This window comes from Liolophura sinensis, chromosome 1, assembly GCF_032854445.1.
Source record: "Liolophura sinensis isolate JHLJ2023 chromosome 1, CUHK_Ljap_v2, whole genome shotgun sequence".
Taxonomy (NCBI): domain Eukaryota; kingdom Metazoa; phylum Mollusca; class Polyplacophora; order Chitonida; family Chitonidae; genus Liolophura; species Liolophura sinensis.
Window position 1 is genome coordinate 88603271 of NC_088295.1, and position 21870 is coordinate 88625140.

Consider the following 21870-nt stretch of genomic DNA (forward strand, 5'->3'; position numbering starts at 1 on the left):
TTCAAAGCTTCAGCTGTCGGCGTAACATATTTGCTGTTGTACAAATATGCACCTCGATAAATTTTTACTTACATATTCGGACATTTAGACCAAGTTTACGTGAATCTCAAAAGACTGAATCTTATGATTTAATCGTAATATTTGACATGTGGGTTAACACAGACCTCTGAATCAAGGCATTACCTCAAAGCCGAGGATATTAGGGCACTAACCTGCTTGAGGCACCGGCAGGGACAAAGTGATAAATAACACAGGAAGGGAAAGAAAAGTGACAAACACCGGGCCATAATTTGAGAGCTACGGCTTATAGGCCTAGTAACCAGAAATTACAGTATGCTTATCGTTTTCTGTTTGGGAACTTCAACAAAACCTAGTTTTGCACTTAAAATGCTGTGATTTAAAGGTCTGTATTAACTCCCGTGATATTTTGAAAATGCCAGGATACCTGCGACCAATTTATTTGATAGGCTGTTGAAGCCGTACTCAAGAATATTTCATTTCTGCCACGGCGGCCAGCATAAGGCCATATAGTGCCAGCAAATCGGAAAATAGCAAGGAATTAACTGAGATAAAATGTAGTCACCAGGTCAAATTGTCGGTCCGAAAATCTTCTGGTTTCTGACAGCTGTCGACGTGGTCAGACTCGCTGTCGGATGAGTGAGGGGAACGGTTTACTGGGCTGAATTCATGGGTTCCACGCGCTGAATCCGTTCGTATAGGATCATACATGTACGGGTCTATAGGTGGTATACACATTGGAATTTCTAGTATGTCCGTTTCACAGTCTGAAATTATTTTATTTTGGTATTTTCGCGCCTAAGATCGTATGTGGTATGTGAAACAGTGTTGTTCAGTATGGGCCCGTTCTTACGGTGACGTCACTGGGATCACGTGACGGGCACCTCATTAACTCCACTCTGGCTGACGGCTCCCTAGCGTGAGAGCCGACTATCGCCGTGGGAAGCGAGTCCAGGGGTAAACAAACATCCAGGTTCGTTATAATGAGGGATTATGAGGTAATTATTAAATAAATACCGATGATTATAAGATAATGACAGTATTCCTTTAAGTACAATGAGAGAGAGAAAACCAGCTCACAGAATGCCACCATTCACTTAACACTGGACACACAATAAACAGTACAGAAACAAAAATTATCACCTAAACTGGACTAATTAACACTGCACATAACATCAATTAAATAATTTAATTAATGACAAACAGGTAGAGTAATACATGATTAACTGGCCCTAAATCCAGTGATGTAAGATATCACATGTAAATGCCAGAAGCTGACCGTAAGCACATATTAGAAAATAAAAGCGAACAGCACTAAAAAAAATATCACATAAAATTTTGCATTTAAAAAATATATACACTAAAGCTATTGACTACAGCTCATTAAGAATAAACACTCATACAATGAACAACCGAGCTCATCAGGTACATGCTATGTGAACTGGACACTTAGGAGCTTCTATTCTCTCTTCCACTGAAGAAACTTGATGATTTGCTCCGGGAGCGGCAGACGCTCACACTCCTTGAAGGAGACCAGCTGCAGTATCACACGGCGACACAGATTCTTCAGTTTCATCTCCACCACGGGCAGCTTGTACACGTACACCTTCCGCTTGGCTGTCCTGTTCTTCATAATAGCCACAGAGGACTCACCTGCCGAGAATTTGGGGAACACCTGCAGGTTAATCACCTCTGACACAGGCCAGTAACTACCCTTGGCGTCGATCTTCAGTAACAGGTTGAGCTTCACAAAATCAAAAATAACCACAACATTGATGTCGTATTCCTTACTGTGAACTGGACTGACACACCGTGCAGCTAGGTAATCGCCACTGCGACTGCTGCGAATCTGCTGCATACTCGCTGGCAGTTCATATGGGCCTTCATTCTTCCAAACCTCCTTAGATTCCAGGGAATAGAACTGAATGACACGACCATTAGCAAAGATGACATCATCATCTCCCAAATTGGGGTTAAAGGTCAAAGCTCTCCTCCTAAACTGAGGGTCCACGTCCTGAACATTGATGTCCAGCCCAGGGTCTAACGTGACCATGTCAGGCTCGTAGCTGCTCCCAGCCTGCAGAATGCGTGTCAGGTGGTCTGGGCGCAGTAGGATGCGCCGCTTGCCAGGGGATATGTAACACTCAAACCACTGCCGTCGGATATAATCGATCTTAAAATGACCCACACACTTCCTGGCCTCAAGGTCAAGAATGTAAAATATTGGGGTTTGAAGGTTTCTGTCAAAAATGACTTGAAGAATTGCTAAGCCATCATGGAAACCTATAATAGTGCCGTCCTGCTTGCTATAGAGCGCTGCTCTAAGGTCTGAATACAGCCAGCTAGGCGTGGTGTTCATGGGTACACTCACCCTGGGCAGAGAGATCATGGCTGACCACCATGACTGTCTGTCCAACACAATTACCTGGGTAGCGTTTTTGAAGTTGTGAATGAAGTACCTGCCCTCGGAACAATCTGGCTTGACCAGGACACCCTGGCGACGATGAGCCTCGCGACACGTTGTGTAGTCTGTGAAGTCTCCAAACCCCGATGTGTACTTGCCTTTACTCACCCACTTGTTGTAGGAGCAGGAGAAAACCCTCTCCCCCTTTTGTGCAGCCAGCACCTTCATGGTTACATCATGACGAGACACGTCCGCCCCAAACTCTCCCGAGCTCTTCGCGTTGCCCATCCTCTAGTCAGATCGCCACAGCCTCTGTCTGCCCACAAATCATCTGGTTCTAAACTACATCTGTCAGCGCACCTTCCAGGTAAGCTTTGCCCCCATCTGTAACAATAAGCAATATATCAGGTGGTTTAATTCTTCTGTTCCTGTACGATTATAACAAGCATTCATATCCTGAAGAGCTACATGTGCCTTGACATACTGTGTGTTTTTGGGTCACTTAAGGCTGTGGGTACATGTAAAAAGTACATATGAGGGTTTATTTAAGTCTACATGGAAACTACACTGTCACCAATGATACAACAATAGCTTTAATCTGACCCAGTGAACTAACTTCTAACACAACCCTTTTAACTAAGAAATAACAGGAGCCAGCAATGCCTTACAAAGGAGCATGTCCCTCCATACATCTGACATCTTGGAATATGTCCAAGACTACTATCCCTGACCACACTAGGCTGACATCTAGGCCAACTGACCAGAAGAACAATCATGTTTCTGCCTCAGTGGTCATTATGGTCAGTTCAGGTGAAGTCTCACTAGTTAACACTTTGTTATTAGACACTCTGTGCTTGCTTATTCTTGCTGGGGGCAAGATCTATTTACTGAACAATCACCAAGTGGTTTGGTGTCTAAATAAGCACATGTTCCTCCTAAAATAAAACTAACAACAATTTTTATGACAGATGTTAAAAGGGCAGTTTTTTCAGAATAGTAACACATGTTCGTGTTGTTAATCAGATGGAATAACCACATGAGAACAGAGTAACTGTGTTCCTGTATACTAGCTAAAAACAGCAGATCAGATGTCCCAAAACTCAGAAAAACCAAGAGTGCACTCTGACGTTCGTTTGGGGCCATCCTTGGCCAAAAATGAAAAAACACTGTCAGAGTAATCTCAGATTATTGCTCACTTAGAGATGGTTTGATGTTAAGTACGACAACAGTAGTAATATACATCTAGCATTTTAAGAACCATCTCCATTCTTCCAAAACGAGCATAAACATCAATAAGCCACAAATACACATCCATTTACAAGACAAAGAACCATTTTCATCATCTTCAAGATTATCACACATATAAAGGGACATAAAGACAGCTGACCCCATTATAACACCACACAGAGGGTACAGTAAGGCCATTTGGAGAAGTGCCCACACAATATGATTACACATATTCTCCATGTGACAACCAATATATCTTCATGTAGGCCTACATGTACTTGAGGCAGCCTCGGTGGCCAAGGGCGTTAGCTCGCCAGCCCAGCGCAATGACCCAGGAGCCTCCCACTGATGCGGTCGCTGTGAGTTCAAGTCCAGTTCATGCTTTCTTCTTGTAGGGCCATACGTGCGAAGGTCTTCTAGCAACCTGTGGACGGTCGTGGGTTTCCCCCGGGTTCTGTGCAGCTCCCTCCAACCAAAATGCTAGCCGCTGTCATATAAGTGAAATATTCTTGAGTACGGCGTAAAACACCAGTCAAATAAATAAACATGTACTTGCCTTTAGATTAAACAGGTATATATCACTACAAAGCCTCAGAGCATATTGTAGTGAGTTAAACCATGACAAATCAACAGTGTGAAGGGAGACTTGATCACGACATATGTATAATTAAAATGTATCAAGTCAAAGAGTAACAGGATATCACCTCCATCAGGCATGTTTGCCTCGTTTTACTGTCTGTATAGAACAATAACCCCTTTTAGCCATAAACAATGCTTTCTGGTGTCTTCTCTCATGAACTATGAGACAAGGCCCTGTTAATCAGCTGCCATTCAATTTCCTTGTACAAATGAGATGAACTGCAACACAGCACTCAGTCATAGAACGACTGCCAGTGTCCCTGCTGCTGTATCATACACTCACAGATGGCAATTACATCATCATCTACTTTCTACATCTGTGGGGTTAGTAAGCCTGCATACCTTTACCATAGTCCTCATGCATGCATGTACAAGATCAAAGGCCATAGATGTGTTAATTAGGAAACCAGTCATTAGAATTTGGCCATTATAGGTTTGTATTACACAATATATCCTAAATGACCATAAATTTTATCCATGACTAACTTGCCCATTTTCCCTGATTCTCAGAGATCCACTGATTTCAGATAGGTGTCTTGAGGTTTGCTTGGAACATGGGATCATATCCTACTGGAAAATTGTAGGTTTCAGCACCAAAACGAATATTTTGAGACATTTATTTGCCTCTAAAAATGCACTTTTGTAGCCTTAATTTATCTCATTTAGGGTAATTCTTCACATACTGGACGTGAAGGAGTAAAAATATTGAAAATTTAGCTTTAACGAACATGTATCTTTTTACAAATGTTATTTAATTTTATACTCACATTTTCATGTACACTGATATTTCTGTTTCAGCCATTACAAGAGATGGTACATGAAATAAGGATTAAAAGATTACGTCTGGCAGTGCAGCAAATATGGCCATAAAATGTGTGATTACACGTACATGTATGATTAGGAAACCTTGCATGCTGATTACTGCATGTGGTGAACATGGAAGTACATGTGTGATTAGGAAACCTTGCATGCTGATTACGACATGTGATGAACATGGAAGTACGTGTGTTTAGGAAACCTTGCATGCTGATTACGACATATGATGAACATGGAAGCACATGTGTGATCAGAAAACCTTCCATGCTGATTACGACATATGATGAACATCAAAGTAAATGCATGATTAGGAAACCTTGCATGCCGATTACTACATATGGTGAACATGGAAGTACATGTGTGATTAGGAAACCTTGCATGCTGATAACTGCATATGATGAACATAAAGGTACATAAATCAATCATTAGGAAACCTTGCGTGCTGATTACGATATATGATGAACATGGAAGCATATGTGAGATTAGAAAACCTTGTATGCTGATTACTGCATATGATGAACATAAAGGTACATGAACCAATCATTAGGAAACCTTGCATACTGATTACTGCATTTGATGAACACAGAAGTACATGTGTGATTAGGAAACCTTGCATGCTGATTACGACATGTGATGAACATAGAAGTACATGTGTGATTAGGAAACCTTGCATGCTGATTACGACGTGATGAACATGGAAGTACATGTGTGATAAGGAAACCTTGCATGCTGATTACGACATGTGATGAACATGGAAGTACATGCGTGATTAGGAAACCTTGCATGCCGATTACTACATATGGTGAACATGGAAGTACATGTGTGATTAGGAACCTTGCATGCTGATTACGACATGTGATGAACACAGAAGTACATGTGTGATTAGGAAACCTTGCATGCTGATTACGACATGTGATGAACACAGAAGTACATGCGTGATTAGGAAACCTTGCATGCTGATTACGACATGTCATGAACACAGAAGTACATGTGTGATTAGGAAACCTTGCATGCTGATTACGACATGTGATGAACATAGAAGTACATGTATCAATCATTTAGATTTACATGTACACATCTTGGTAATGTCATACCAAATGCTCACAAAGATGAAAAATATCTCCCAATGTCTGTCTATTACATAATTAAATATTCACATGTGAACTTAATTACACATGTATGTAGTGCACATATTATCTAGTCCTTATGTTACTTACGCGCTGACTATGGCAGTCACATGAATGACAAGTTCACAGATACATGTCATACAGGTGATACATGTAATCACTTGTCACAACATCATGTAGCTTACGGATTAACTGTCCTTAGTTATGTCACTTGAAAATATGTTTAAAAAAAAACATACCAGTGAACAAGTTTCCGCACAAATCCAATGCCTCTCATGAACCTATGATTTCTGTGCAAATTTCATCAGCATCTAATCGCAGTCTTCATAATCTGTTGGAAAACCAATGTTAACACCCTGAGTGAGGATGGCATGGGCCTATACATGCCACTGGCATCTACATTGTAATTATGTACATCTTGTCAATCGTGTTCACATTTGTTAAGGCCATTTAGGCACACAGGGCCTTGAAAAGTTTGATGACATAAACAACTCCCATTGTACATCCAGACAAACAACTCGGGTGTGCGTAGGAACAGCCCAGGAACAGCCCAGGAGGTTGTGTTTACCAGAGCTTTTTTGTCACAGAATTACACAGGACACCCTGCAGGTTCTGCTGGACCTGACATCAGATGTGGATTACTTTGTCATGAGATTGTGTGACGAAGGTTAGACTTCCTGTTGTCAGCATGTACATGTACATCTGCTCCCTAAAGCAGATAAACACAGACATAGGGGCAACTTTTCCTTACAACCAGTGTCACAGAAAAGGTCAATTAGCTTCAATAAATAAGAAGTCTTATAAGCAGCATGTGTTCCCTACGAAAAAAAATCAGAGACAGCTGGAATATCATAAAACAATTAATCTCCCAGGCAGTGAAGACTTCACATAGTGATGATTTTGAGGTATTAGCAAACAGTGGCACCTTTATTCATGTGCATGCACATCCACATACAATACCACAGTCACACAGTCTACACAGTCAAGTGTGTGTGTGACAAGAAAAAAAAGTACCTTCAAACCTTTAAGGTGATTAAAACATTAATCGACAATATACAAAGTACTGTATATACTTGTACTTAATTATATCAACTAGGTTCAGCACTAATCCCATCCTGAATTTTTTTTCTACTACAAAGGCAGGCAAGTTTTGGGCTGAGATTACTGGCAGACACACAAAAAAGGCAATGCTAGAGATTGCCACACATGACTAACAAAGTGATGAAACAAAAAAATCAGATATGGATGAGACAGGGTTGGGGTTTTCGCAAACTAACGCAGCTAAAAGGCGAGATTTTATGGTACTTGCTAGACTGAACAGATATCTCGCATAGCCGGATATGTCGGCCAACCAACAGTGCCATTATCAGTAGCTGTAAAATCACACCTTTCAGCCACGTTAGTTCGCAAGAGCCCTCACCCTGTCTCGTCTCAACCTGTGTGAACTTGCAAGATTCCTGAAATGCTGACATATATGTATTACTTTAATTTTTCACACTTTTCAACTGCCTCTGCAACCAATATTTTGAAACAATTCTGAAAGAACTATGGAGTGTAGAGGAATAGTTTGCACAGTTTTATGACGCTTGAAATCATTTTTAGGGTCATTTTCATAATAACTGTATGCATAAATTCCATAAAAAAAATGCTTTGGTGGTTGAAAAGGTTGAAGGTTTACAGTAATGATATTACCTAATCCACAAATGTAAATCAACATGCCTCTCCTAAGCTTATCAATTCATCACATATCATCATTGTCAGAACACAAATATTACAAATCTTAAATCACAAAGGTATGTAAGTGATAATTTTTTGGTTTTCAACAAAGCTTACCCTGCCTTCCATAACCACAAAATGTACCTCATCTGTTGCACAGTAGGTGATAACATTTGTTAACTATACTGTATTTCAATCTGATCCTGTGATGGTTTACAAATCCTAACCACATTGTGCTGTGATCTGCTGCTCGGGTTAGAAGTGGTCATGGTGGTGAATGATCACAACCACAGTGATCAAGTGTCTTCAATTGTACGTAAATTTATAAATAAATAAATAACTATATTAATTGAAAAATTAATATAGTTATTTAATATTTAATATAGTTATTTATTTATTTATCTGAATGGTGACTCAAGAATACTTCACCTATACGACAGGGGACAGCATTAAGGTGGGAGGAAACTGGGCAGAGCCCGGAGGCAACCCATGACCATCCACTGGTTGCTGACAGACCTTCCCACATACAGCAAACTCACAGCGACCGCATTGGTGAGAGGCTCCTGGGTCATTAAGCTGCTCTAGTGTGCTAACAAACTGAGCCACGGAGGTCCCAACAATTAACATATTACAACAAAACAGATACATATCCACACATTGAACACTAGCTGTGATTATAACAGTGAAACATTCTTAAGGACTGTCATAAAGAACAATCAAATAAACACATTCCAATGTGCATGCATATATGCCTGTGCCTTTGTCCATAGGCACTTACAGCATCAACATGCCATTATATAATTTGGTTTCAATACATAATGAAAATACCTTGGTGGATAGCCATAAACTGCACAGCATAATAAATGAAGTGACACATTTTTTACAGCAGAGCTACAAGGCACCTACAGCATCAACATGTCATTATATAATTTGGTTTAAATACATAGTGAAAATACCTTGGTGGACAGCCATAAATTGCACAGCATAATAAATGAAGTGACACATTTTTCACAGCAGAGCTACAACATGATTATTAATTCGTATTAGGCTGATTTAAGCTGGAATGGAACGTAGGCCAATACATCAAAATTGTAATGTTGAGTTTAACAGCTCAACAGCCTGAACTTGAAGATGAACAAAAGCCGGTCGTCAGTTCACGCGTAAGTGTGTGCCACACGTACCTTTTCTTAGGCTTACCAAGAAAGTTTGTGAGCGTCTCTTTCAGGTTTCAATCGTCATATCACTCGAATATTTAAAAATTTTAAGGTTTTCTAAAAATAGTATGCTCATTCACAATGACATCTCCATCTCACTTATCTTTGTCAGCTTTGGCACCCACGTGACAGACGAGAGCCTGGTAAAAACATTGACAGGCTAATACAAGTGATAAACGACGCGCAAGTTATTGTGAGAAGTAATGTACACATAAAATTCAAACTATTCTCTTTTTCAATATTTTCTATGTTTTTTTCACCCACATGCTTTATAAATAACTAAACATATAAGAAGAACTGTGTATTCGAATAAAATAACAATGTGTTTTGTTTATCAAGTGTATAGCTATCTTTGTGTTATTCAGCATGGCGGATAACCAGATGAAGCGAGTTGATATGTCCAAAGTATTTGATGATCTGAACGAAACGGATAAGCACTTCGTTCGGAAATTAGAAAAGATGAACCTTGACAGAGCACGAGACCTAAAAGTACTTCGCAAGAAAAACTCGGTGACTGGGTTATTAATAGGCGCGGGCGTGTTGGGGATATGTATCCTTTGAGTATCAGAAACTGAGCACTTTATAATGTTTCAACACCACTGCAGGAAATGAGTAGCAAACAGTAGGCCTGTAATGACAGGGACCAACTTTTGGGGAGATTTTGATTTTAAGGCGCTTATTCACTAACGAAAGTGTGAACCTAGTGTTCAGTGCTCAAATTTAGCCGTTGTAAAGACTAGGTCTGTCATTCTGTTTATCAATGAAGCCCTTCTCAGATGCTCAATGTGAAAGTCTGGTTTTTCAATGAATTCATGTCACTTTATGCAACGTGATGCAACCTCAGCTATCAAATTCCGGCCCGTCCATCTAGTGTGTTATTTTAATTTTGTGACATGCATCATAGCATTGAGTCCATCCATGCCTCGCACCACAGATTTCTGAACTCCAACTTGATTTAACCAATCTTAATGACGGCACCCAAACTTGCCTGCACTAAAAATACTTTCCTTTTCATGCCTTGTCTGGATTGAATTAAGATTTATGTTGCGCTTGCAGATGGCAATAGAAAAACAATTAATATCTGGGGGATTTCAATGCCAAAACTCAGTTACATTTCAAACCCAGAAGTGTGTCACGTGACACTTCAAAACGGTGGTGGACGATAAGGAACATGATACCGCAGAAGTTCTGGCAGTCAATGGGATCACAGGGCAGCAAGTTGATTAGTTCCATCAGTGTTTCATCACCGTGTTTCTTGAAGGGCAACAATGGATTCTGTGTTACAGTGAATGTCAGAATTTTAAGATAGCACACTGAGTCCAAGGACAAAATTCTCATGTAAATAGCACTGGCTGGAAAATTTGCCCATCATGTCCTGCACTAGAAATTATTTCCAGGCTTGAACTATATGTACAAAACCACATGAGGAGTTGAATATTGGGATAATACTCAGCTCTGCACTATCATAAAAGAAAAGAAAAAAATGCATTTCTCTTCGATTTGATAAAGGTGAAGAAGGATGTATAAAATTTCCTAGATCCCTATCCCGGTCTTGATTAAAATGGAATGGAGTGGTCCATCATGCCCTTAGCCTTGTTGGTTGGTGATATCTGCCATCTGGCCTTGTTTGACCATGCATGAACTTGTGAGACTCATGAAATGTTGATTTGGTTGCACATGGACTTTATATCGATATGCTGACTGGCAGAGGCACAGTGTGAAAACTAACAAACTTGGACGGGTAACTACCCATATGTAGCTGTTCCACCATCAATCATTGTTGGAACATTACAAACTAAAAGGAAGGGCCTAGCCATAATGCTGAATAAAACCAATTTTTTCAGTGAAGTTTTGTGTCATACTGCATATTGACACACAAGACTTGTGCTAATCATGCTTACCTCCCATTGCTTTCCTGGCATCCAAAGAGAAACCAAATAATGCAGGACATTGTTTTCAAGCCCATGTGCTAGATCAACATCAAATGTACATATATGACATAATTTAATGAATAATATTAAGGAGAAACGTTATGTGATACACTTGAAAATCAAGAAGACTACTTTCAATCAACATAATACCACACTTTGTCTAACGGAAAATGAAATAATGAAAGGCTGAGCATAAAGTCACAAATATTTGTCTGACGCTGTTGTAAGGGCTATCACACTGGGTTCCAGAGTAGGAGGAAACAAAATTCATTGGACGATTTGGCTGTTGAACTTGGACCGGTTCTGTTTTGTCCGTTCTCACTTTTCTATACCTTTCCTGCCATCAGTATAAGTGGGTGAGTGAGTGAGTGAGTGCTTGGGGTTTAACGTCGATCAGTGTATGAGTAGGAGGTAATCACCAATGCGGTCGCTGTGAGTTCAAGTCCAGCTCATGCTTGCTTCCTTTCTGGCCATATGTGGGAAGGTCTGGCAGCAACGTGCGGATGGTCGTGGGTTTCCCCCGGGCACTGCCTGGTTTCCACCCACCATAATGCTGGCCACTGTCATGTAAGTGAAATATTTTCTCAGTCTGGCGTAAAAAAAACAGTCAAAGAAAATAAATAAATAGAAGGTAATGGGTATCTTTGTATGATTTAATATAACATTCTTTGTGCCAGTATTCCAGTATTAATGTTTGAAACCTTTTGTTCCTTTTTTATGGTATGCATTAGTGGTGTTAGTTGTCCAATGAATTTGTCTTAACTGACTTCAGATTTCTATTCTATGTATGCTGTTCGACAGGAGAAGTTCTTAGAGGGCTTTGACACGGTCCCAGATAGCAAGAAGGCAGCGTAGCCTGGAACGACTGCCAGTGCCTCCAACCAGTAGAAAATGTGATACGAATGGCCAAGTTTGGGGCGGATTAGCCTCAAGGGTACTTGAAGTACCATAACCTGGACATGTGACAGTTTTAGTGGTTGAATGTGGATATGTGCATAACTGACATTGGAACATTCTGAGTCTCAAAGTGCGTAATTACTATGTGTGGTTAAATTTGTTTCATTTTCGTGCGTTCAATATGCAGAAATATATTTCTGCAGTACTAGAAGATAAAAGATGCGTTGTGTGCAGTGACCACTACTTTTCTATGTTGAATACCTTATACCTACATGTATGTGATGCTGACTGAATCATGTTGATGAAATGGTGACAGACATGTCAGTGGTAAATTCTTCTAACGGGATCTTAGGTTCTTCGGAATGAGTGCTATACATGATTGCATGAAATGGTGATATTGAATCTGTCACGATATGAATTATAGCTTGTTTACAAAACTGGTTTTGTCTTCTAGTGTTATTATTGTGCATATTGGGATATAATACGTTGTGTATTTCTTGCAGTTTATGGGGTAAAATCTTGTGATAAATTTGTGTAAATGGCAGAAGAAATCGTTTTTTCATCATCATAAGTTGCCTGGACAAAGTACAGGCATAGCTTACTCCTTATGTCACACATTGAGGGAAATGTTCAAAGGATTGTACTGCTTGTGTTATCAGAGCATGTAAAGCACAATAATAGGAGGGAAATTTTCCATCATTGATGGCCAGTGCAGATGTTTGATGACTGTAAATTACAAATTTTATAACATTGACTGCTTTGGTATTACATATAAGGAAATCAACCAAAGATTATAAATCTCAAGCTAGATTCCTGTGAACATAAATGGAATGGACCATTCTATTTATAACAATGTTTTTGTGAACAAAAATCAATGGTTATATATACCACACACCAGGTGTTGACAACAATATATATATTTTTCATTCCATCCTTGGTGAAAGCTATTGTGATGTCAACGGACGGGTACCTACAAATTTTCGTGACACGCAATTTCCTGCAGCTGCATTTGTTATCAATCTGATACTCGTTCAAACTGAAATCAGTCCCCTATATAGGCTGGTACCCCTCTGGTATAGAAGCATTGATTTTGCCTGGTGTATGTGACGTTGGCTACATGCTTTTCAGAATAACTAGGCTGGGATCTTCCAGTGACACTTAGTGTGGGTATGAAAGTGTTGCTAGAGTCAAGATTTTTCATATTGAAGTACGTTATTACCCACATTAAACTTTTGGAAGAGGGTTATAGAATAGAAAGAGTGTTCCAGGTATGGGTGTCTAGCAGCAGTTTTACAATCAAAAGGGTGAATGGGGTTAAAACTCAGATTGCTCGCCTGTAACAGACACATAATGTAAAACTACTGAAATCATGAATTTGGACAAATTTAGGGTAATTAATATGCACACAGGGCATCAGCAATGGAACATCCCCCTTTAGTCACTGTGCTTCACATGAATGTAAAACTTAAGGTCAATACACGCTGTACTTTTTGAGATACCACCCCACACATTTTGTTTAGTTCTAATACACAATACACCAAGTTAGGAATATGGTAATGTACAGTATTTAATATGAACACACCGTATCAACAATGGAATATCCACCTCGTGTTATTGTGTTCTACGTGTGTGCACGCCCCATTCTCAAAACATGCAGAACTTTTTGAGATGACACCCGCAACATTTTGTTTAAAGTAAATTCTAATACATAGTACACTTAGTCAGAAATTCAGTAGTTTACGGCGTTTAGTATGTACACACCGTATCAGTGACAGAATGTCCTCATATTACTGTGCTCTGTATGTGTGCAAACTTTGATCTGAATACTGGCAGTACTTTGTTTGATACAACCCCTGACATTTTTTTTAACATTGCCTTCCCAGCTATAGGACGCGACACACTCAAGGTATGATATAAGCTATGCCTGTACTTTGTACAGGCGAGCTAAAAATGTTTACTTTTCCAGTCAATCCAGCGGACAAATTTATTATTTAGGTTGAAGGTGTAGTTTGAAGCGCTTAATTCACAAGGTGGGTATCTTACACAGAAAGGAATGCATGCATTTAGCTTTATTAAGAGAAATGCACAAGTTAAGACTTACATTACACAACGCAAAAAAATTATCCATATAGAAAGTTTGCGATATGTATAGAGCTGACATTTTGCATCCATGCAGAGCAGTCAGAAGAGCGGGATTTCCCAGTAATTACGAAATTCACAACTTTGCTAAGCACACGTTAGAATGATATTAAGAGTGGTAGCTTTAAGTTTTCCATGTATCTTTTAATGATCCGATCCTAAACATTTACCTTAACGTAGCTTTTGCAGTAACCGGATGGAGACGCCAACATAACCAGCACTTAAAATCCAACTATAAAGTCGCCTTGCATTTGCATCTGAACAAATGACATTAAAAGTACTAGTTACGTACGTTTGAAGGGAAGTAACTCGGGTGAAAGATCGGTAGCCTTTTCCACATTTTAGAAATAGTGCTGGTCTACGTGTCACTTGCAGGATGGCCCTCAGTTTTATAGGTGGAGCAAACAAGGGAGCTGAAACCTGCAGAAACAGCCATACACAGTTTGACGTAGGCCTGACCAACACAGACCAGGGGAATCCTACATTTCCAGTTCAAAGCCAAGTTTGAACCCGGGCCTGTCCTGGTGATTAACAGGCAAGCACCTTAAATAACCACAGGCATATTTCTTTCACAATGTCCTTGTATTCCCAGGCTTAACATCCAAATCTAAAACCTGGATTTTTTTTCCTCCTTGTCGTCCTGTGGCTAAAAGCACTTTACATACAATAAATATCTCCAAACTACACACCCATATCCCTGAATTAACTCAATTGTGTAATGCCCTTGTTAAACATTTTTTATATATGTTGACCATTTTCATCGTTAGAGGAAACCAGAGTGCCTGGCATGATCTACTGACCTTTGGTAAGTTACTGTACGTTACCACTCTTACAGGTATGGACACCATATCGGTGTACAACCAGATGTCTGAGAGACCTACTGCCAACTGCATTTGAAGGCTTATTTCTTCATGAACGCTGCATCAGCAGCAAGAAGGGAAATCTACAAATTCCCACACCTTGCCTAAAATCCGATTTAAATGATAAACCAACAAGACAACTGGAACTGCACATCTTTTAATATTGCAGTCTCAAAAACTAGACTTGACAAATGAGTTAAGAACATTCACAGGTTTTTGAAATAAATTACATCTGTTTAGTGTAATAAATATTGATGACCGGGTGGACAAATGAAAGAGCATGTCAAACAAATCCTTGTAGATAAATTATGGTACCCTTGTAGAAAGTGCTAGGTTTTGATGATGCCCTCCAGCCATGTGCTCATTAAATCGTAGAAAACATTATCTCTAACATTCTAGAGTAATTTTAAGTTGAAATCCATTACCCATTACCTGTCAATTATACATGAAAAACCATGCACCCCAATGCTGTGTAAAAAAAAAAAAAAAAACCCCAACAGAGCACTCCCTAGCATAATTATGGCACATCTGCAGTCAAACTTGAACTGAAGATTTAAAATAACACTGGAAAAATAAGTATCTTGAACTGGTGTATTTTAATGCGTTGGTCATTGATCTATTATACTGGTCAAGTTTAGTCTATATTGCATCAATTGAAGATGCTTGACTTTTCCAAGGTTTATCCTACACGTAGCTACTGTAAAATTGGAGGTGCATCGTCAGAAGCTATCACAAACTCAAAGGTCGTCACTCCAAAGCAATGGGTATTACATGGACTATGGCCACAAGGGCTCGTTTGGAATAGATTGAGGTTTGTTTGTTTATTTTACATAAATTCATGGGATTGCTAAAATGTACAAGGGTTGGTTTCTCGCTTATTTTCCTGCAAGATTTCAGATTTGGGATCAATCGTGCGTGTTCTAGTGTCCACTGTCTTTAATCAACTTCCTCAATTGTTGGGCCACCTCCGGATGATCCAGTGTCACCAGCCCCTGGGGTTGGGCCGCCAGCTCCAAAGTTGGGCATGCCTCCAGCTCCTGCCCCTGGGGCACCACCAGACTGATACAACTTGGTCACAATCGGGTTACAAATCTTCTCCAGCTCCTTTTGCTGATGCTCAAACTCGTCCTTCTCAGCGAGCTGGTTAGCATCCAGCCAGCTGATGACTTCCTTGCACTTCTCAACCACTGTGTTCCTGTCTTCTTCAGACACCTTCTCCTTCACTTTGTCATCCTCCATCGTACTCTTCATGTTGAACGCGTAGCTCTCCAGGGCGTTCTTGGCCTGGATACGGTTCTTCTGATCCTCATCAGCAGCCTTGTACTTCTCTGCCTCTTGCACCATTCGCTCAATGTCATCCTTTGTAAGACGACCTGCAACACAAACCGCCACATCAAAATTTATTCCAATTTCACACAAGATGAATAAACATGCCATGGACTTGACAAAATGGTGGATCAGACTTCCAAGGAAGGTCTAGCTAAGCCATCTTCAAGCCAAGAAGCTTTCTGGAAGAAACCGCAAATGATAAGGAATAGGTTTCATCATGTCCACCAGTATATATCACTTCAGGCTAAAGGTACAATTGCAAGATTCTTAATGAATCCCTAGCTAGATCACTATGGAAGTGACCGCAGCATGAATGCCAACTGCAGTGCTACAGGTGTTCATAGTCTGGGCCCATATATTTATCAAGCAACTTAAAACACGTCATAAATTACAAGTTTAATAGGCGAAACTCAGAACTCCAATTTGGTTGGTAAATTGTCTTGCAGTAAAGAATCAGAATTAAAGAACAGTCACCTTTAATCACGCAGGGCAGAGAATGTTCTGACACTGTCAAGGTAAGGACAGAAATATTTGCCTCTGAACTGTAACCCACAACCCAAGTTTACCTTTGTCATTAGTGATGGTTATTTTGTTTTCTTTTCCTGTGCTCTTGTCCACTGCCGACACATTGAGGATCCCATTAGCATCGATGTCAAAGGTCACCTCAATCTGAGGCACCCCTCGTGGGGCAGGGGGAATTCCAGTCAACTCAAATTTGCCCAGGAGGTTGTTGTCTTTGGTCATCGCTCTCTCACCCTCGTACACCTGGATCAGCACGCCTGGTTGGTTGTCTGAGTATGTGGTGAAGGTCTGGGTCTGTTTTGTAGGAATGGTTGTGTTCCTCTTTATCAAAGCTGTCATCACACCGCCTGCAGTCTCAATACCCATGGACAGTGGGGCAACATCCAGCAGCAGGAGGTCCTGAACCTCCTCAGACTTGTCACCGGTCAAGATGGCCGCCTGGACAGCTAAAACAATATAAAACGAGGTTAAACAAAATAACAAGGTTACATTTCATTTTTCTTTTAACCTACCTTTCTATCCATTGTAAGCTGTACTCAGGAAAAGCAGCCAGCAACATTGATTCTTTCTCAGACTTGAACATCAAGTCCCAATTTATCCTGTTCTGGGAAAATAACCACTGCATGTAATATAGGAATCGGGCAATCTTGCAGCAAGCAATAGTTTGTGGATCAGACTTCCAAGGAAGGTCTAGCTAAACCATCTTCAAACCAAGAGGTTTTCTGGAAGAAACCGCAAATGATAAGGAATAGCTTTCATCATGTCCACTTCATGCTGCCAGAAAATTGCTTTCTATCAAGACAGATCATATTTTTTTTAACCAAGGAACTTAACAGACTGGACTGAATTATTACCTGCACCGTATGCTACAGCCTCATCTGGGTTGATGCTTTTATTTAGTTCTTTCCCATTGAAGAAATCCTGGAGCAACTTCTGGATTTTTGGAATACGAGTTGATCCCCCAACAAGCACAATCTCATTGATATGTCCCTTGTCCAGCTTGGCATCCCTCAAGGCCTTTTCCACTGGCTCCAGCGTACCACGGAAAAGATCCGAATTCAGCTCCTCAAAACGAGCTCTTGTGATCGTTGTGTAGAAATCTTCACCTTGGTACAGCGAATCAATTTCAATGTTTGCTTGTGAGCTTGATGACAAGGTTCTCTTTGCTCTCTCACAGGCTGTTCTCAACCGCCGAACCGCACGCTTGTTGCCAGAAATGTCATTCTTAAATTTCCTTTTGAATTCCTGAATGAAGTGATTCACCATTCTGTTGTCAAAGTCCTCTCCTCCCAAATGGGTGTCTCCAGCGGTAGATTTGACTTCAAAGATACCATCCTCAATGGTGAGAATGGACACATCAAAGGTTCCCCCTCCCAAGTCAAAGATTAACACATTCTTCTCTTCTACTGTCTGCAAAACAAGAAAAGGACCATGATCAACTACTTAACATGTCATGACAATCTCAATATTCAGTACCATACAAGGGCGTATCATTTCACAAACATGCCATGAAAATATAAACCTTGTCGATAGCCAATGCAGTAAATGAAATACTTCAAAATCTTTATTTGTAGGTTAAAATCTGCCTGATCTGATGTAAGGTGATTGTGGTAGTTCGCTTAAAACTAAACATTAACTGCCTTCATTGGTTTGTACACAGGTTATACATGTATACAAATGATACCTAGATACAATGAAAACCGAGATCAAAATAAAATACCTTTTTATCTAAACCGTACGCTATAGCAGCAGCTGTTGGTTCGTTGATGATACGTAGTACATTGAGCCCTGAAATGGTTCCAGCATCCTTAGTGGCCTGTCTTTGAGAATCGTTGAAATAGGCTGGCACAGTTACAACTGCATCGCTGACTTTCTGAAATCAGGTACATGAAACATGTGGATATTTTGTTCTGGAACTTTGAACCACTGCCTTGCACGTTACATTGGACTACTACTGTAACGCAAATTAGGCATTCAAGAACTAACTGAAATACTTAATCCGTCTTACAGATTTCATTTACACAACAAAGCTGCCTTGAAATGTTGATCTTCTGCATGTGTACTTCGTTGCATCTGAAGAATAAGACATGCGTATTTATACAAGCTAGCCTTTGGTAGTTTACGTACTTTTCCTAGATACCCCTCTGCTACTTCCTTCATTTTTGTCAACACCATTGAAGAGATTTCTTCAGGGTAGAAGGATTTCTTCTCGTTTTTGTACTGAACTTCTATTTTGGGTCTGCCGCCATCATTAACTACATGGAATGGCCAGTGTTTCATGTCCGACTGTACAGCGGTGTCGTTAAACTTCCTCCCAATCAGTCGTTTAGCATCTGAAACAGTAAACACACCATGAGGCACATCTCTGAAAGAGCAAAACAATCTTAACTCATTTATACCATGCAGATCAGCTATCTGTGTCATTAGTGGGGTAACAAAACATGTCATCAAAAAATTTTGTACCTAAGGTATCTGGCAAAATTTTCTGATGGGTTTGTGGGACAAAAGATACAATATTTTCATCGTGTACCCAAATGAAGCTCACTATTTACAGCTTTCTACAATGTTAAAAATAGCCCATTCCAAACCAGAGGAAAATTTATGTAAAGCACATAGGCTTACCAAAAATGGTATTCTCTGGATTCATAGCCACCTGGTTTTTGGCAGCATCTCCAATTAAACGCTCAGTATCTGTGAATGCCACATAACTTGGCGTTGTTCGGTTTCCTTGATCATTGGCAATGATTTCTACTTTGCCATGCTGGAAGACACCCACACAGGAGTAGGTGGTCCCGAGATCAATTCCTATTGCTACCTTGGCCATGATTCCTGAAATGAAAAATAATATTTAGCATAAAGCTGAAATCATGCAAACAGCCACATGGTTGGCCACTGTTGGATAGAATGAATGATTATGGCTTAATATCACCTTGGCAATATTTCCGCCATATCATGGCGAACTGTTGGATAAATCACTTAAAACTGCTGCTATGGTAACTGGAAAATTATAACCATTCACCATAAAGAAATATTAGAACATTTCTGCTTCTAACATCAAGCAGGAGCAAGGACTGAAACTTCCTAGTTGTAAACTACAAACCATGCAACCATAATAACTCGTGAAAAACTTGCTATAGAAACCAGAAAAAGGACTTCAATGGATTCCAGTCTGACTACTGCTCTTTTGTAATATATCCAGGCACACTCGTAAGTGGCAGTGGGAAGCAGATGAGGTGAAACAAATCAGAGGGCAGTTGTAAAGGCAAGATGACCCTATTGTTAGTCAAGGAACTCCCCAGATGTTCATTGTGATAAACTGCTTAAATGAATTGTCACTTTACCACGTGCCATCACCCTCAAGTTTAAAATTCCTGCTATAGGGCCTATGAGAGATACAAGTTCTCAGGAGATCTGCGTGGGGCGCTCGCACATACCCCGGAAGATGGGGTTAGAAAACGCTCCATTCGCCTAATGCTCATGCGTGAAGGCCGTGTACCACCAGGGATCTAACCTCAACTTCTGGTGTATGAGCGCGCCCCCACACGGAACTCCCAGAAACCTATCTCTCGTAGGCCCTATTGGGGCATGAACACTGGATGATATTCAGAGCAGTACAGCCGATAACCTGAAATTATAGCATACAAGACAACAGAACAGTAAAGTGTGAGAAAGACGGCAAATGCCTGGTAGTTTACACGACGCTGTGGTTGACAACCTACCACTAGTGAATGCAAAACCACAAGTCCAGACTGCTCAGCAAATTTTTTTTTTTTTTTGAATGGATCTTTTTACTTCTAATGCCGGCACAATGTATTAGAAACTTCACATAAAAAGTTAATTGTATTAACCATTATATTAAAGTTAATTATATTAACTTTCAATGATATGATCATAATGAACTTTACCTGCCTGTGGCCACTCTTAATACACAGGCAAATGGTTTTTTTTCCAGTTCATGGCAGACGTAAAATACGAGGCTGATGCTTTTGTTAGCCAATGAGCCCAGTTTCCGATGTTACCTGTGAAGTGCTGATTCACTATCACGTAACAGCAACCTAAGATTAAAGTCTCCCTCACTCAATACAAGCAGTAAAATTTACTGAATTCTATACACTGTAACTGCTAGCTAAGAAACCTAAAGAAAGTCGATTTTCTGAACATTCCGGTCTTTTTTCGTGAGGGAAGCGAAATATTTGATTGTTTTTGTACGCCGTACTCAAAAATATGGAAGCGAAATAAGGCCGGATTCTATATGGTAGAATGGAGCTTTGATCAAAGCATGCGCTGGAGTGCAGTGCGCTTTGTTAACTATCAATTACAATCCGCCCAACCCCTGTAGATGGTAGCTGACCGAACGACCAGAGGCAGGCCATCATCGACGGATATAGATAAGAAAACTTAATTGTGACTAGAAATCATTCCTCATTCGTGGAAAAAGGAAATTCCAAAATCACAACACAAACTGAAAATGGTTTATGAGCAGATATAGGACTTCACGAGTGAGATTCCTAGCTAATACCGGAAACCAACCATGGCGGCCAGAAGCACGTGCGTCAAAGAACAAAGTAAAATTTTCTGAAGAGGCTTTTATCAGCGAAATTAGAAGCTTAACCTGAAATTTTACTTCAAATAACAGTTAGTAAAGTTACCCACATCTTAAACACGAAATTATTTTCCAGATGCTGAACGACCGTAATTACCTGTACGAGAGAAATGCTATTACAGATTCCGTCTCGCTTTTCGTTCTGCAAGTCACTCCAACCTTTTCTGATGAATGACGAGCATGCCGGCAACCCAACGCTGTTCCGCTCAGTGACGTCGGTAGAAAGTTCCAGAATCGACACAAAGTAGCCAATGAAAAACGATGTCATAAACCCACGTGAATCATGCAGCCAATCAAAACATGTAACGCATCTGCGGTCAGAATGCTTGTTTAAGCAAATAGCCAGGCAGGCCAGGATCGGAAAAAATTTCCACTAGACCTGGTGGGGAGGTGCGGAGGGAGGGACAAAGCACAAATCTAGAATAGTC

General features: G+C 40.2%; 2 protein-coding genes across 3 annotated transcripts; both read right to left on the reverse strand.

Moving 5' to 3' along the window:
- Positions 1-1071: 1071 nt before the first annotated feature.
- On the reverse strand, positions 1072-9227 carry LOC135461662 (uncharacterized). Of its 2 annotated transcripts, none has more exons than XM_064738855.1 (2): positions 9129-9227; positions 1072-2806 (listed from the first exon to the last, which is right to left on the reverse strand). In XM_064738855.1, the coding sequence occupies exon 2, from the start codon at positions 2708-2710 to the stop codon at positions 1478-1480; it is 1233 nt and encodes a 410-aa protein (XP_064594925.1). In that variant the 5' UTR covers positions 2711-2806; positions 9129-9227; the 3' UTR covers positions 1072-1477. The 2 variants fall into 2 exon arrangements, with proteins under 2 accessions (XP_064594925.1, XP_064594924.1); XM_064738854.1 differs by lacking the exon at positions 9129-9227 and adding an exon at positions 5056-5164.
- A 6237-nt stretch (positions 9228-15464) lies between these two features.
- LOC135462013 (heat shock cognate 71 kDa protein-like) lies at positions 15465-21697 on the reverse strand. Its single transcript, XM_064739343.1, has 7 exons — positions 21540-21697; positions 19462-19668; positions 18967-19172; positions 18560-18712; positions 17694-18249; positions 16884-17285; positions 15465-16361 (listed from the first exon to the last, which is right to left on the reverse strand). The coding sequence occupies exons 2-7, from the start codon at positions 19661-19663 to the stop codon at positions 15925-15927; spliced, it is 1956 nt and encodes a 651-aa protein (XP_064595413.1). The 5' UTR covers positions 19664-19668; positions 21540-21697; the 3' UTR covers positions 15465-15924.
- Positions 21698-21870: the final 173 nt, after the last annotated feature.

What these genes read in the sequence shown, in the direction of transcription:
- LOC135461662 (XM_064738855.1), bottom strand. Translation starts at nt 2,710, where the DNA reads ATGGGCAACGCGAAGAGCTCGGGAGAGTTTGGGGCGGACGTGTCTCGT.
- LOC135462013 (XM_064739343.1), bottom strand. Translation starts at nt 19,663, where the DNA reads ATGGCCAAGGTAGCAATAGGAATTGATCTCGGGACCACCTACTCCTGT. An exon ending in TCCAGAGAATACCATTTTTG is followed by an intron (nt 19,173 to 19,461) that starts GTAAGCCTATGT and finishes TTACTGTTTCAG; the next exon opens with ATGCTAAACGACTGATTGGG. An exon ending in GGCTGTAGCATACGGTGCAG is followed by an intron (nt 17,286 to 17,693) that starts GTAATAATTCAG and finishes ATATTGTTTTAG; the next exon opens with CTGTCCAGGCGGCCATCTTG.